The 16,700-nt window shown below is 39.4% G+C and overlaps 1 protein-coding gene across 4 annotated transcripts in view; it reads right to left on the reverse strand.

Moving 5' to 3' along the window:
* Positions 1–16,700, reverse strand: part of brsk2a (BR serine/threonine kinase 2a) — a 179,238-nt gene that overhangs the window by 46,555 nt on the left and 115,983 nt on the right. For all 4 annotated transcript variants that reach the window (XM_085357267.1, XM_085357266.1, XM_085357265.1 and 1 more), the window contains exons 3-4: positions 10,574–10,659; positions 5,832–5,972 (exon numbers count right to left, since the gene is read on the reverse strand). In XM_085357267.1, coding sequence (XP_085213393.1) covers positions 5,832–5,972; positions 10,574–10,659 — 227 coding nt within the window. The remainder of the gene's footprint in view (positions 1–5,831; positions 5,973–10,573; positions 10,660–16,700) is intronic.

Here is a 16,700-nt window from a genome sequence, read left to right on the forward strand (position 1 = left end):
CTGTTAAAGGAATCAGTCTTCTGAATTGTGGAACAGATGCATTTGTTTTACTGCAAAAGGGCATTGGGCATGGATGCTCTTTCAGAATGACCTATTCTATACTTCACAAATGAATTGGAACAATAATTAACAGTCCATATATCTACCACTATGTCACTATGTCATCAGCGGGGCTTGAGATATGTGCTCCAAATACATCTCCATTCATGCATGTGGTTGGTTCTCCCTCCGGAAGGGAGATATGCAGCGGCTAATGACAAAGTGTGGGAGAGACAAAGTGAGGGAAAAAGGTGGATGTGGATGATATGCGGGATTATGCTACTGCGTGGGTTTAATGTGACTTCTGGACCAAGCATTTGTTTGTCATGTAGGTGGCAGCAATAATGTGCACATCATATTATCAGGAATAGGAAAAGGAAAGACTGCGTTAATATGTGTGAGCACATAAACGGAAGCTTCCTTGGTGAAAGGGTTAGAGTTCCCACAGGTGGAAAGACTACTTTGGTTAGGGTGAAATAGTCTTTTATTCTCATCTGTAGACAGCTTTGAATGTGTCCATGCAGATAAAGCTGCGAATATAAGAATAGAGACATTGGGAACTGGGTTCATCATAGAAAGCTTCACTGTAATTTAAAAAAGTGCATCCAATTATGACACTACAATTAAATGCATTAATATGTGTTGTTGAAGACTGACAGAATCATGTTACTGTGACTCGTAAGTTAAATGAAGAAGTACATTTCTGAAAAATTGTATGACATCTTTGAAACATTGTTACACTGTTACTGTGACCTTGAGCAACAAACTGCAACTCTAGAAGTGCTGCTCTCTAGTTGACCTCTGATGTCCCTACAGGAGCAAGTGAAAGACAAATTTTTTACAAAGATCAGTAAAATGTCATATTATCATAGGCGCGCTGTGCTCTGATCTGTGCTCTAACCAGTCTGCCAGTCAGTCCGTCTCTGTGTGAGTCACAGGTTTGCACATCTCACTTCAGAAGACTTCAAATAACAAATACAAGGCATGTCTTAATGAGAAGGAAAGGGGGAATAGGAAGCTAGTTTGACACTAGATCTATATTTATGCTTTTCTCTCACTGCTGCAGCATCTATTATGCATTTCTTCCAATGAAGATTATTTTCGCACATCGGTTTTTACCCCAGCTGTACCTATCTTTGCCTCATCTCCCTTGGCAGCTATCCCCGTGTGCTTCACTTTGTCCCCTTCTCTCCCTAAAAAAAAAAAAAGACTACTCTGAATCAGAGACTAATCTGAATCAGGGAGAGAAAACACTGAGTCATAAAACCCCCATTTTCCCCTACATTATTTCATTTATTTCAAGCCTTACATCCATCAAGCTGAAGAGATCTTATTTGGGGATAAGACGTGGGTGGAAAACGGAAGCATGAGGAAATGTGAAGTAGTAAAAATGAGAGAGAAGAAAGGTTGAGGAGCATGTGTTTACCCCCACTCTGCACGGTGAGTCACAGAGAAAAAAGGGGCACTTCAATGGCCTGCGTAGGTCTCCTGTGCAGACAAGTCAAAATGGAAGGAATGATTGCAGAAACGCTTTTTTATTGAGGGGATGCTGGGATCTCACTAGTGAGAATGGAAGGGAGGTGAGAAGGGCTGCGTCTGCCTGTCTGTTTGGCCCTAATTGAGGTTGGGAGGAGGGCGAGTCGGTGTAGCAACACTCCCAAATAATCCTCCTCATGACAGATTTACAAGGCAGCATTTTCTGAGAGTGTTAGTGAGGGGATTTGAGGAGCTAAGACAGTGAGACAGCAACAAAGTAAAACAGGGACGGAGAGGTAAAACTGCCCAGCTCTGATAATCTATCTTTGTGCATGCACTTAACATCAGCTCCAGATGCTTCCTCCTAATTGATCTAATCTGTTCTCACAGCCATTATCAGAAATGTATTTACATGGAATGATAAAAGACTTCTAATTTTTATTCCTTCCTAAGGTGGAACAGTTTTGTTCTATTTTTGCTTGTGCAACAATTATATTGTGGGGGGAGGGTTCACCCCTCCAAGTGTTCCAGTTTAAATGCATCAGCATCATTTGATGGTTCAGACAATAAAATAAAGGTGACTGCATCATCTAAAGATAGTTCAAGTGTAAAGTTAGTCTGAAGAAAGCAGCAGCTTGTGCACAAGAGCTCTCATTTAAAAAAAACAAACAAATAAGTAAATAACAACAGCCATACTGGAAGAGGGTCGTTTATAAACTATGCAGTAAAATACAAATAATATCTAATCATAAGAATTGCACTGTATAATTCCATGACAAATTACCTTAATTTTTCCTCTTAATTAACTGTGCAACATTATACTAATCTACATTGGAGCCATTCACAACTACGCTCCAGGTTAAAAGGAGTACTGAATGCTGTTTTTCACTGGCTTAGAGTCGTCTCTTTCATCAGTATAATACTCTACTGTGCATGGAGAAATAGAAAAGCCTCTGTGTCTCTTTGTAGCACTTTCAGCCACATAGCCTTGGCACAAAAGTTATGATGGGCATACATTATCATCATGAGTTGACTGGCTATAACTGGAAACAGTTATAGTGCCAATGAAAAATGCAATGGCCATGGCCTGGCCATGGCTACGCTAGGGTTTTATGATGATCTCCTAGTTTAAATCTCAAGCCCTTGCCAGTGATGACTATCACAGTGTGATCAGCAAGAAAACAAAATCATAATGTGCTGGATAATGAGCACATTTTGATTGTTACTTCTGCAAGTAAACACGGACCCTGATCTAGTCTTTGCCCTACGTTGTGTACAGCACCTTAGCTACGCTTTACTGTTTATTCAAACATTAATTTTGCTGAAGTGAAATCTGACTCACCACGTTGACTCAGTTGACACAAACAACAAAAGCAGAGTGAATACTCTTGTTCCAAAGAACTTTTATATGCATACTTTGGCAAATATGCAGGTAGATAAATATGCAGGAATTTTTAACTCGTGAAAACAATCAGCACATTTACTAAAACAAACATGACTCCAGTTCTATTATTTTTTAGTTCTGTTGTGTAGCAGCAGGTTTGTCTACTGTACTTCATGATTGGCCTCAGGTACACGGTGTATCAATAATTTAATAATATGAATGTGATGGTCTTTTGCCACAGTTTTGTTTTGAGTTTTGTTCTCATAACTTTTGAATTCTATTCACTTAAAGAGTGTATTTTTGTACCATTTTCCTTCGCATTTGTCCTTTTGTATTATGTTTTAGGCTGCTCTCTGAGTTTTGCATTCTGGTTTATGGTGTGGCTATTCTCTTTTTCTCCTTTTCCATTCTCTCTTTTTTTGACTTTCTAGCTGACTGGTTAGACTTTCTATCTTCATCTTTATTCAGTGTGAAGTGCTCTTTTTCTTTATTTTTGTTTCAAACTTTGATTGAACATGTTCAAGTCTGACTTCTTGCTTAGGTTTTCTGTGCTAGTACTTGGAGTTTAGAACGCCATTTTAATTCCTTCTTATTCTACTGTGTGTTGAATTTGTTTTTCTAGGGACAAGTTAATTTTATAGGTTTTCTGGTACAGATTGTTGTCTTAGTCCTCCCTCCGTCTCCTCTAATCCCTTTGTATTTCCCTGTCTCATAATTGCACTGAAGTTTTTAGTATTTAGGTATAAGACGTATGTCAGTTTTACTTCCTGTCTGTCTTCCCTCGATTTCCTAATTGTTACCTTCCTGTGTCTCCTCCCTAATCAACCTTCTGTGTGTATAAACTCTGTTCTTCACCTGCCGTTCTTTGTGGAGCTCTCTGGTTATATCCCCTGTGCGTTCCCTGCCAGCATATGGATAGCGTTTGATTTTTCCTTGTAGACGTTTCTGTTTTTTGGACTTTTAGTTCAGCCTAAATAAGCAGCTCCCTTTTTGTGTAATCTGTCTGCCTCGGACGTCCTGCATTTTGGTTCCCTCTCCAATTCTCCACGTCTCACCAAATTAACCTGTCATTAAGAATTTTTAACATTTTTCACTTGTGTGAATTTACTGTTATGTGTGTTATGTTACTAGATTATGTAATTAAACTCATCCTGTTAATTTTTGTTTTACATTAACAGACCCAGCTGTTATTTGATTTAGGAAATAATACACAAAGTATTTATAAATTTCAAGTAGCTGAATGTAGGACTATATTTTGTCTATATGTTGAATCTTGCAATTTCCTTTTGCAGCTTCTGGCAAGTAGCTGGAGATTTCCAGTTTTTATTCCTCAAGAAGGTAAAAATAAATGCATTTGATATTATTCAGCTCTATGGTCCTGGTGCTCTGCCATGTAAGAAGACGCTGATAAAACACAGAATAAAAGAATACACTCTGAAACACAGAAACAAACACACTGCCTTGTTTAGGAAAACAAATGTTCACTACGTATAATCTCCACACGACACACCCTATATACACACACACATAGAAAGCAAGAAACAAACACATACAAACAAACGAGGTTCCTAAATCAGTCTCCTGCTGACATGTTTGACTTCTGAGGTCTATATGATTGCCTCTAGCCTATGAGCTGGTAAACAGTTAAATTACCCCCCGAAGTCAAACAAAATGTGTCACGTTGGAGCATGTTATGGAAATTATGTTTAGAACAGGTTTACTGTCGTGCAAAAATAATCTTCCAAAAGACACAGAATATAAAATATAGATGGGTTCACTATGAAAACATTTCATATCAAGAAGAAGAGAAATGAGCACACACACACTACAGCAGGTACGGTCATCCAGTTCTGACGTTTATTCTTCCACAGGATGTGTTTTTACTATTCCAGAGTTTGTGTATGTCTGTTTGTCCTCCTTCCTGATAAGAGGGTTTCTACTCTTGCCTTCACTCTGCCTAACCTCGCAGGTTTGCAGAAATAAATAGAGACACCTGAAAAGTGATCTGAGACCTTTGCACAGGCCTAATTTATCATGTTACTGAGAAAAAAATGTCCCTTCTGCTTCTCACTGAATCATATTTTCAACTTTTCAAGTTAACACCACATCTTTTTCACTGATTTGTCATGGCTTATCTGCTTCACGATAAACAAACTCATATTTCCTTTTGATTTTGTTTGAAAAGAATGCATATAGATTCAGATATGTGTCTGAGATTCTCTTTGCCACATGTCAGCGATACTCACAAACATGTTGCAAAATAAGCAATATTAAGGGCTTTTTTTCCATTCTGTAATCTCCATAATGAATGATTGGTATGAAAACTAAACAGCACTCCAAAGATCTGAATAAACTGACTGAAATTTACATTATAGATTCACTTTAGGAAAAGTCTGCATCTTTCCAGAAGTCATTACTGGGGAACTCATTATTTGTTCAATGTTGTATGACAACCAAATTGACTTTGTTACGCCTCCTGGGTATGATAGTTTTACACATTTTTTAAATGTAACTGATGTTTTTTATGGATTACACATAATGAATGTGCCTCTTATGGGTTTAACTCCAAGTATCTCAAATATTACATCTAGTCTGTGGTTTTCACAAAGTTCTTGTATTACAGTCCTATTTGTATGTATGCAGAGGACAGCTAATCTTATTACAATTTTAAATTCAATATTTTTTCTTACATCTCAAATATTGAAGCATTTATTTTATCAATGTATATTTGAGAATATGAGTTTTATTTATGTCAAAACTATATTTGTTTTCCAAATGTCAAAAACACTGCTGAGTATCAATGAAAAAAAAGATTGGACTGTTTCACTCAGTATCTTTATTAGCTCCTGTTCCATAAGTGCAATCCAACCCTTTACACCCTCCACAGTAGCAGCAGCTATGACAGGATGTTTTTCATGAGGATGTCACTTACCATATGGAATGACTGTGGCAAAAATCCAAGGCAGACATGATTTGTCTGAAAAATTTCCTGGCCTCTTTAGGTGTTAACCTGCCTTTCTTCACCAAGTAGTCGAACAGTTCACCACCAGACACGTGTTCTAGCACGAGGTACCTGAGAAACAGAGAGGAGACAAAGAAATAGGAACGAAATCAAGAGAGTACATGAGAAAAAACTCTCATACATGCACCCAGAAAGAAGAAAAATACCTGCCAGAACAAATACCTGCACTCTCTACAAAGCCCTAAAGAAAAGAAAAACCTTGGACCTCTAAGGTTTCTGAGAAATGGCGCAATGGCAGGATGATAGTTCCCTCGAAGCACATAGATTAAAGACTAACAAGCTTTCAAATCTTTATCTTTGAAAAACTATATCATGCTGATTAATCTTTTTTATAATTCTTTGGCGATCTATTGTCCATCTACTTAGTTTCATAGCACACACACACACACACACACACACACACACACACACACACACACACACACACACTCCTTGCCATCACTTCATCATTTCATGCGGCCCTTCGTCAGGTGGCCTTTGAGTCTGTGTGGCCAAGCATTCTGTCATCCTGACTGTGTGGCCATGCTCTGCAGCTCAAAGGGGAGAGGGAGGAAATGAATCTTCACTGACCCATGCCTGCAGCTGCGTCTGTGGATTGAAAGCAAGGAGTGCCCCGGCCCTGCTCCGATCTCAACTGCTCATATATCCTGTACTCAAACTCACTCCATCTTCACTAGGACAAAGTGAAATCCAGACTGATAGTAAAATATTCTGTCTCTCCCCTTCTGGATATTAGGGTGCACATGGGTCTCTTTCATTTTATTAACATATGGCGTAACTCAAACTGTAACTAGTGACAGCGCATGTGCTCATTAAACAGCCCTCAGTCCAAAGGCAAAACCTTTGTTGGAAAAGCCTCGGCAGCTTTGGCAAAAATAACAACCAGTCCAAACACAAGTGAGTGATCACAAATTACAAAAACACATACATTTTGCATGCAGAATAAGGATGGCTACAAATTTAATTTCTCTGTGAGGTAAGTTTTCTGGTCTGTGACTTAAAATACTGGCGTTCAGGCAGGATGCTCCACTGAGTTTACCCTAAAAAAAGATACATTTTTGTTACTGCTGTAATTCCTCCGATTATTCTGTTTTAAATTTGTATTTGTCTCTGAAAAAATAGCTTTATTATGATGCAAGAATCAGGATTTCCCTTTCAGATTTAATATTATATCTAAGCTAAAGTATTCAAGGTTTAGGAAAATTCTACTACTACTATTAACTCTTATAGACATACAGTTGTGGTCAGAAGCTTTCAGCGAAGACCAAAAGAACTGTAGACTTACACAAGTTGGGAAGGTCTCTTGGAGCTATTTGGAAACAACTGTAGATTCCAAGATCAACAGTTCAAACAATTGTATGCAAGTACAAGTTATTCAGAAGTGTCACAACTGAATAACTTGTACTTGTCTGGAAGCCCTAAACTGACAACCTCAGATGAGAGGAAACTGGTTAGGATGTTCAGAAACAACCGAGGAACCCCCAAGGCTCAAGCCTGCCAAGAACCGGAAACAACAGTGTCACACGGTGAACAGAGTTTTACATAGCCATAGACTGTGAGGGTGCTAACCAAGATAAAAGCCCCTGTCCCAAAATCCACACCCCTGGGCTCGACCAATATTAGCAGCTGCCCACATGTATAAGCAAAATGTCTTCAAGAAAAAAGATTTATTGTCAGATATGGCTGTGTAGGTTCTCAGTCATCTAGGTCACGTTAGTCTAAGGAGCTTGGAAAGAAAGCGACTGAACTTTTTCTTGAAGTTTCTTGAAGATGTTTTAGCTCTTATCCAAGAAGCTTCTCCAATTCTAAAGTTCTAAATTTCTAGAACTATATAAAAGTTCTAAATCTAAATTTTACTGTCAAACAAAACAAAAAACGAGCTGTTTGACCACAATGACAAGCAGTATGTTTAGAGGAGTAAAGGTGGGGCCTTCAAACCTAACCAAACTATATCAGCTGTCAAGCATGGTAGTGGAATCATCATGTTATGGAGCTGTTTTGCTATGAGTGATACTTGTAGATTGCTCAAAATTGATAGAAAAATTAGGATTTTTTTTCAGCTTCATATCAAGAAAATACCTGGTCCTTGTCCTCTTTAATCTCAGTGATGCCATTGCTTACAACATCCCCTACAATGCCTGCACTTCTGTGCTGGCACTACACTGGTTCAAAAATAGACCATTCTGTGTCAGCTTTGGAAACAATTCTTCTTCCACAGCTACACTTTATTGTGGGGTACCTCAGGGTTCCGTCTTAGGTCCCAACCTGTTCTTACAACTTCTTCTTTGGTCAGAAATCTTGGTGTGATATTTGAATCTGGCTTTAAGATAAGCAAATTAACTCAGTGGTTAAAAATAGCTTTTTCCTTCTCTGATTCAGCTCAGCCCAAAAGACTGCTGCTAGGCTGCTCAAAGGCACCTCAAAAAGAAATCATATTAATCTGTTTAAGCTATTCTCCACTTATTGCCAGTGAAGTTTAGAAGTGATTTCAAGATCCTCTGATCTTGCTCTGTAAAGTTGTCTGTAAAGCTCTTCTTGACCTGCCTCCTTTTTACATGTCCAACCTCTTACACAGCTACTTGACTTCTTGTTTTCTCCAGTCAGCTGATCACATGCTTCTGACTGTCTGCTACTCTGGATTTTAAATCATAGGAGTGTTAGCAATGTAGAACAGCATTTCCCTCACAGTGAAGTCTGCTCCTTCCACTGAGTATTTTAAAACTAAACCTAAACTTATTAGGAATTTGAGTTTGTCTGATTTACTCATTGTGTCGCCTATGCTTTTTTTCAGCCATGACTGTATATGTTTAGCACCTGCTAGCATACGTTTACTTATTTCTGTTCTCTTTGCCTATTTACTTCTATCAAATATGTGGTACAGCACTTTGGTCAATATAAGTTGGGTTTTTTGGTTTTTACCTTATAAATAAATTAGAGTTTGAGAGCTAGATGGTGGAAACTCAAAGATACATCAAAACTGGTTTTGGAATGAATAAAGCAAGCTAGCGTTAAGCTTCTGGAATAGCTTTCTCAAAGCCCAGACTTCAACTTCATTGAAAATTTATGAACTGTTCTTAAAAGGCAGGTCTGTGCCAGGAAACCAAGCACTTTAAATGAACTCTACCAATTCTATCTACAAGAGTGGTCAAATATCCAGCCAGAATTATGCTACAAGCTTGTTGATGACTACCAAAAACATCTGATTAAGGTGCGATTTGCTAAGGGCCTTTTAACCAAACCTTAGTGGGGGTGTATGCAAATATTTGACCTGTATTTATAATTTTGTCCCCGTGTGGTGGGAATAAATATTTTCTAACTTGTGGACCAAATTCTTGTTTTTTAAAGTCATTAAAAATCTATGCTGTGCAATTATTCCACAACAGCTCAAAGAAATCACTGAAAATGATATTACCATGACATTCATGCCCATGATAAGTGTATGTAAATTTCTTACAACAACAGTAGATCTTGCACTCCTTGATTGATTGCTTAAGGATTCACAACAACAAACTTAATAAGATCAATACATCTTAGGCTAAAAAAAAAATTAAAAAAAATCATACACTATCTGATTTGTAAGAAATTTTGCATTTCCTAGTTGAGGCTACTTGAAGAATTTCTCTGATATAGTTTGTTTCTTTTACCAAAATTCCTCTCAGGCTCCTTTAAATTCTCCATCACCTCTTGTACACACCCGCAACACCAGTTTAAACAGCTTGTGCCAGCAGAATAATAAGTATTTCAAGCTCTGGGTCTGCAAGCTGCAAACATGCTGTATATCTATCAATTACTGGCTTTCAGGTGGAGATATCGCACTAAGAATCAGAAACATTAAGAGAAAAATTACATCACTTGTGCAAAGCTCAGAGTGTATTCAAGTCACTTGTGGTGCAAAATGTCTTTTGTGACGCTACTAGTGACCGTCTGTCAGAAGTCATGAAGCAATGTGCACAAAATGTGATTTTAATAATCCAATTATAGGATGAATCATAATATTTTGCAGTTCCTATCATCTTAAAAGATGACATGTACAGCACTGCATATCCAATCCTATTTGCTTTGTAAGCTAAAAATGAAAACTAATTGAATTTATTTGGCAAACAGTCCACTATAGATCAAGAGGTCTACTATGAACAACTGATGGGGCTGTCACTCACCACTGCTAAAGCAAGCTGATAAATGTATGAGTGTCTGCATGAGTGTGCGTGCAGTGTTTGTGTGTGTATGTGCAGCTGCTGCAGCAGGCTCTTCGTGGCTAATGTTTCTTAATGCCATGGTGTTGCCTCTGATAAGCACGTCATGGTGTTTACATTACGAAGGCTTCCTCGCCCTATTAGCAGTCCCCTAGCGTGCACAACTAAATTAAATGCTTCATGCCAATACTAATGGAGCATCTATCCCTCTAAGGCTGTAGTTGTTGGCCTGCAATCATAATACACCAATCACAACTGCTCTGCAGACCACCACAATGATTTGTGGCATTTTAACAACTGTTCTGGTGTCCAAAACAGCAGCTGACTGTAAGAATATCTCATAGTCACAAAAGTTGCTACACAAATTTCCTTCTTCTTTTATTGTGTTTGCATTACAATTATGATTTTGTATATTTCACACACATCAAATGTGGACCAAAATCAGCTGGTGATACTTACAAGTATTTTTTATTTTCGTAGACATCGTGTAGCTTTAAAACATGTGGGTGCTCTATGAGCTTCAGAATAGCTATTTCTCGCTCCACCTGTAAGAAAGAAAAAGAAGGAAGAAGAAATTAGTAAAAAGAGTTTTGATTACTGCGTCATCAATGTTGCTACATTCCTAAAAAGACTCCACACGAAGAATATAATCGGGCCTATTAAAAAATAAATATTCCCTTCTTTCTCTTTTTTAAACCTTAGTACCAAAGTAGTGTAGTACTTTGTTTTAGGTGCAAAGCACTCAATAACCCTAAAAACATCCCCTGATGAGGCACTGCTGAAAGGGTTTCCACCAGTCTGTAACAGTCGTACAAACCAACTGCAGGCAAAACAGTTCAGCACCTGGAGTCTTCTACTATGAAGTCAAGCTGCTGTAATAGATGCAAATACATCTTTTGGCATAGTCTTTTCAGCATGTGAGCACTAATGGTGCTTTTCCAGATGTCTCAGCCGACAATTCCATAGGCAACCGAATTGTCAGAGTCAATTTTTTTCCAAAAATAGTTTTGAAATATTGCTTGTTGACACAGAACTTCTTTCCAGTTTGCTTCAGTCTGTTTTAAGCTTTGTCTCAAAGTGTTCCAGAGCCAATTTAGTGATTTCCATGACAGAATCACATCTGCTTTTAATGCAGTGTCATCTGAGTGCCCAAAGATCACAAGCATCCAAAAGTGATTTTCAGTATTGATTCTTTCTGCTGGTTCTTGAAACATCTGATATGTTTTTTATATTGTGAATAAAAATGGGTTTATGCGATTTGTAAATCATTACATTCTTTTCTATTTTACACACACAACTTTTTGGAATAAGTAAACTAAGGAAAGGACCTGACTGTTACTTTCTAGTGAGAGAACAGACAAAGATAAGCTTTGATCAGACTCTGAGCTGGTTAGCTTCCCAGCCAGTAATAACTGCTATCTCATGTTTGCTTCAAAAACAGATGGAAAACAGGTTGCATATGCCTTATCTTACACATTCTCTTCCAAAACAAGCCTTGAAAACACTGTAACATTTCATAATCCATTGGTTTTCCTGACGTGAACACAAGTCTGTTTGTTTCGATAAGAAATGTGAGGAATTCCACATTTGAACACTGTCCACGGACTGGCTCTTACCCACAGTCAACAACACAAAGCATAGGTCAATATGGGTCAAAATGTGCACTCAGGTACATGAACATTGCCCACAAGAGGCTTCTTTACACTCGAGTTATTGACTGTACTGTAAATATAAACACTACTGTGTCCAGAAGAAACAGACAGCTGAGACAACTAAAGTCCCTTTTGTTTAATTTTGTGTACAGAGCTACTAGGTGACATGTACAGTGGGGCAAAAAAGTATTTAGTCAGCCACTGATTGTGCAAGTTCCCCCGCCTAAAATGATGACAGAGGTCAGTACTTTGCACCAGAGGTACACTTCAACTGTGAGAGACAGAATGTGAAAAAAAAAATCCATGAATCCACATGGTAGGATTTGTAAAGAATTTATTCGTAAATCAGGGTGGAAAATAAGTATTTGGTCAATAACAAAAATACAACTCAATACTTTGTAACATAACCTTTGTTGGCAATAACAGAGGTCAAACGTTTACTATAGGTCTTTACCAGGTTTGCACACACAGTAGCTGGTATTTTGGCCCATTCCTCCATGCAGATCTTCTCGAGAGCAGTGATGTTTTGGGGCTGTCGCCGAGCAACACGGACTTTCAACTCCCGCCACAGATTTTCTATGGGGTTGAGGTCTGGAGACTGGCTAGGCCACTCCAGGACTTTCAAATGCTTCTTACGGAGCCACTCCTTTGTTGCCCGGGCGGTGTGTTTTGGATCATTGTCATATTGGAAGACCCAGCCTCGTTTCATCTCCAAAGTTCTCACTGATGGAAGGAGGTTTTGGCTCAAAATCTCACGATACATGGCCCCATTCATTCTGTCCTTAACACGGATCAGCCGTCCTGTCCCCTTGGCAGAAAAACAGCCCCATAGCATGATGTTTCCACCCCCATGCTTCACAGTAGGTATGGTGTTCTTGGGATGCAACTCAGTATTCTTCGTGCTCCAAACACGACGAGTTGAGTTTATACCAAAAAGTTCTACTTTGGTTTCATCTGACCACATGACATTCTCCCAATCCTCTGCTGTATCATCCATGTGCTCTCTGGCAAACTTCAGACGGGCCTGGACATGCACTGGCTTCAGCAGCGGAACACGTCTGGCACTGCGGGATTTGATTCCCTGCCGTTGTAGTGTGTTACTGATGGTGACCTTTGTTACTTTGGTCCCAGCTCTCTGCAGGTCATTCACCAGGTCCCCCCGTGTGGTTCTGGGATCTTTGCTCACCGTTCTCATGATCATTTTGACCCCACGGGATGAGATCTTGCGTGGAGCCCCAGATCGAGGGAGATTATCAGTGGTCTTGTATGTCTTCCATTTTCTGATGATTGCTCCCACAGTTGATTTTTTCACACCAAGCTGCTTGCCTATTGTAGATTCACTCTTCCCAGTCTGGTGCAGGTCTACAATACTTTTCCTGGTGTCCTTCGAAAGCTCTTTGGTCTTGGCCATGGCGGAGTTTGGAGTCTGACTGTTTGAGGCTGTGGACAGGTGTCTTTTATACAGATGATGAGTTCAAACAGGTGCCATTCATGCAGGTAACGAGTGGGGGACAGAAAAGCTTCTTACAGAAGACGTTACAGGTCTGAGAGAGCCAGAGATTTTCCTTGTTTGAGGTGACCAAATACTTATTTTCCACCCTGATTTACAAATAAATTCTTTACAAATCCTACCATGTGAATTCATGGATTTTTTTTTCACATTCTGTTTCTCACAGTTGAAGTGTACCTCTGGTGCAAATTACTGACCTCTGTCATCATTTTAAGTGGGGGAACTTGCACAATCGGTGGCTGACTAAATACTTTTTTGCCCCACTGTACACTGTACAAAGCAAAATTTCACCAAAATCCAGCTGATCACTCTGGATTTGTATCACCATCTCCAGAGGTCTTTGTCAGCATGTACAGCTGCCACTGAAAATCAGCATGCAACCCGCTTCGAGAGAATCCACCACTGCTCTTCAGCACCCTGTCCTCCTGGTCTCCTCTCGGCCATCAGCTCACCCTTCCACAGTTCTTGCCCATCTTCCCTTCCACCTTCAGCATCTAACTTTGACTGACAAGGATGAAGATGAAAGAACAGCGCGAGTTAAAGGCTCCTCTCTCAATCTCATCAAAATCAATTTCACTATGTCATTTGACTGTGACAGCCTTCACATTGCTTTAATGTCATACTCAGCGTGGCTTGGCTTTATGAACACTCGTGTGGAATGAAGTCAAAACTGTGATCTGCCAGCTAACTATGTTCTCATTAAATTCTCCAAAGCTCTTTGTTCAATAAGTAATATGCACAGATCTCCAAGTCTTATTGACTTATATACTCACAATGCTTTAATTTCAAAACAGGTTTTGTTGGTGGTCTCTGCTCAGTCTGTGATTGTGGTATACCTTTACACACAATTCATATTTTTCAGGCAAATAACTTTGTATCTGGCAAAAACACAATTAAAAAAACTGCTTAAATACATTCAGTCTCTCCAAAGAAAATGCGGTGCAGCGTTTTATTATTCAAGCTGGGCCTAACAAAAAAAAAAAAAAAAACCCACAAGAGAATAAAAAGCTATATAAAATATATTAGAAAAACTAGGCACATGTCTGAGTCTGAAAAGGGTATAAAGGGATAATTACCACTGGTATGAAGAAGCAGCATGAGAAAAAGCTAGGCTAATCAGGGTTAATCCAGACACTAATGAGTGCTATCAGCAGCACGACACTATGCCACTTTCTCACCTGAGGCTAAGGTGCGTTGTTAAGAATGAGCCCATGGTGGCTAGCTCGCTAGCTGGCAGTAGGCTCCCTGCAAGGAGACTAATGCTAACCAGGACTCGAGATGAGCTGTCGAAATCCTACAGGGCCGACATCCTAAGCTTCTTTTAACACCTCCTTTTAGTTAATTGAAAAAAAGAGAAATGAGGCTTAATGTGAAGACTTAACTGAACAACAGTCTGCTTATTGCAAGATTTGGTGTTGATTAACATACTATTATAAATCTGTGAAGCAACCTTTGCTCTTTCTAGTAATGCCTTTTTTCTTTAAGTATCCTACAGTTATCAAAAGGTGACTGGAAAAATACGGTTATTCCTCATTTGCTTTCTTCTGGAAAAGGGGTCACACAGTATGTGTTCTGTTCATGCAGTGGATTCATGCATACCTAATGCATGAAACACATACAAAGGAGGAACACCAACGGTTTCTGCATTTATCCACACAGCCACTAACTGCCCACTCACTCAAATACACACACTCTGTAACTTCATGCTAGTAATAAACAATACCAGGTGGCCATTCCCCATCTTGGCCCGGCTCCTGTGCATGCCACAGTCTCTCATTAAATTTCACATCTGTGAGTGTGGACAATTCTCTCCAGTTGCCATTTCTCCATGGGACTTCATTAGGCCTTTATTAGCAGGCACTTGGACATTGTTCACCAAGATGCACACATGCACCTAAACAGAGGTTAGATGAAGACACTCTTTTTATCTTGTCTTGTGTTCTTTTTTTGTTTGGCAGTTCAAATTACAGCAATTTCTGGTCAATTTCTCGATAACAAAACGGGTCTGCAAGGCAGGAAAAAAGACGCCTCACCAGAAAAAAGGGGTCGAATGTAAAGCAGTGTGGTTATTGTTGTGAAGTGGACATCATTAGCAGAAGACATCAGAACAGGAGCTTGTTAGTGAAAGAGCTGATTGGCACACTTCGACCCACAGGCTTTCCCATCAGTGTCACATCCTGCCACAATAGATGAATCAATAGGAAGGAACAGCAACAGTGATTTTTTTTTTTTTTTAAAGATGTTAACTAAGACAACTGCAACTACAGTTAAGCTGTAATAAAAAAGCAAGCTGTATGCTGAAAGAAAAAGGCTCATGGTCCTAATGGTCTTGATGCTGTTCGGTCTAAAAAGTACAGCTTATATGATTTATTACCTTTACTACAATTTGCAAGCAAAATGTAGATGCTGCAATAGAATAATACGCATATGTGAGGGAGAAAGGCTGAGAAGGCTGTAGCTACTTGGAAAAATAAGACAAAAGGAGTAAGTGGTGTCACTCCAAATTCAGAGGATGGCAGCCAGTTTAGCATAGTTCCATCAGCTTGCTATTGATTTGTTAAATTACAGCCCTGGATCTAAATGACCGAATGGATGAGCAAACAAATGAGTGGCAACATCAATAGTTTTATCACCATGGCCAGTGATAGAGGCCAGGGGGTTACAGGCATGCAGACAACAACAAAGACGCAAAGAAATTAGATTCATGTCGCATGTGACAGAATGACCAAACACAGAAGCCAGCCCAAAATCTCAAAGGGTGAAATACTGGATCACAGGCTCTGTCATCTCTCACTCTCCACTTATTGCACCTCACACCATTTTTCCAGCCGGCCTCTCTCACCCCACAGAAGGAAAACACAGACATTTCTGTCACCTCCCCAGGCAAGTGAGTGAATGGCCCCTTGATACTGAGATCTAAGGATCAACGTCAGCAGGGCAGCCATGTGTGTCAGATAAAAAAAAAAAGGGTGGCTATGCTAACAGTGAGGCCGTAGTGCGTGCAAAAGCTGCTGGGTGGATTAAAAAAAACAAAACAAAGGAGAGACAGGGGAGGGTGTGTGGATGTGGAAGGGATAAAGGAAAAGCCATGTAATTCTCTCCAACGGAGAACAGCAAAAGAAAAGTGTTATGAAATGGGGGGAGGAGCAGTGGTGCCAGCTTGAGCCATCTTCCCTGCACGTCACCACCCCATCTCCTGGGTCTTTTATTGTCAATTAACACAACATGGGGAAAGGACAACCTGTTTAACATTGCCATGCACCAAGCAGAGTGTGAATGATAACACAAGGCAGCAACGTAACGAGTTACAAGCATCAAAAGACGCGAGAGACCTCTCCACTTTAATAGCTTTACTTTGCAAAACAAACCAAATATCGACATTAACTGACAACAATGATTTTTTTTTTATGTTTCCATATTTCTC

The sequence above is a fragment of the Diplotaxodon limnothrissa genome, linkage group LG7, assembly GCF_057381915.1.
Source record: "Diplotaxodon limnothrissa isolate DT_005_m linkage group LG7, D_limnothrissa_male_GT1.1, whole genome shotgun sequence".
NCBI classification, from domain to species: domain Eukaryota; kingdom Metazoa; phylum Chordata; class Actinopteri; order Cichliformes; family Cichlidae; genus Diplotaxodon; species Diplotaxodon limnothrissa.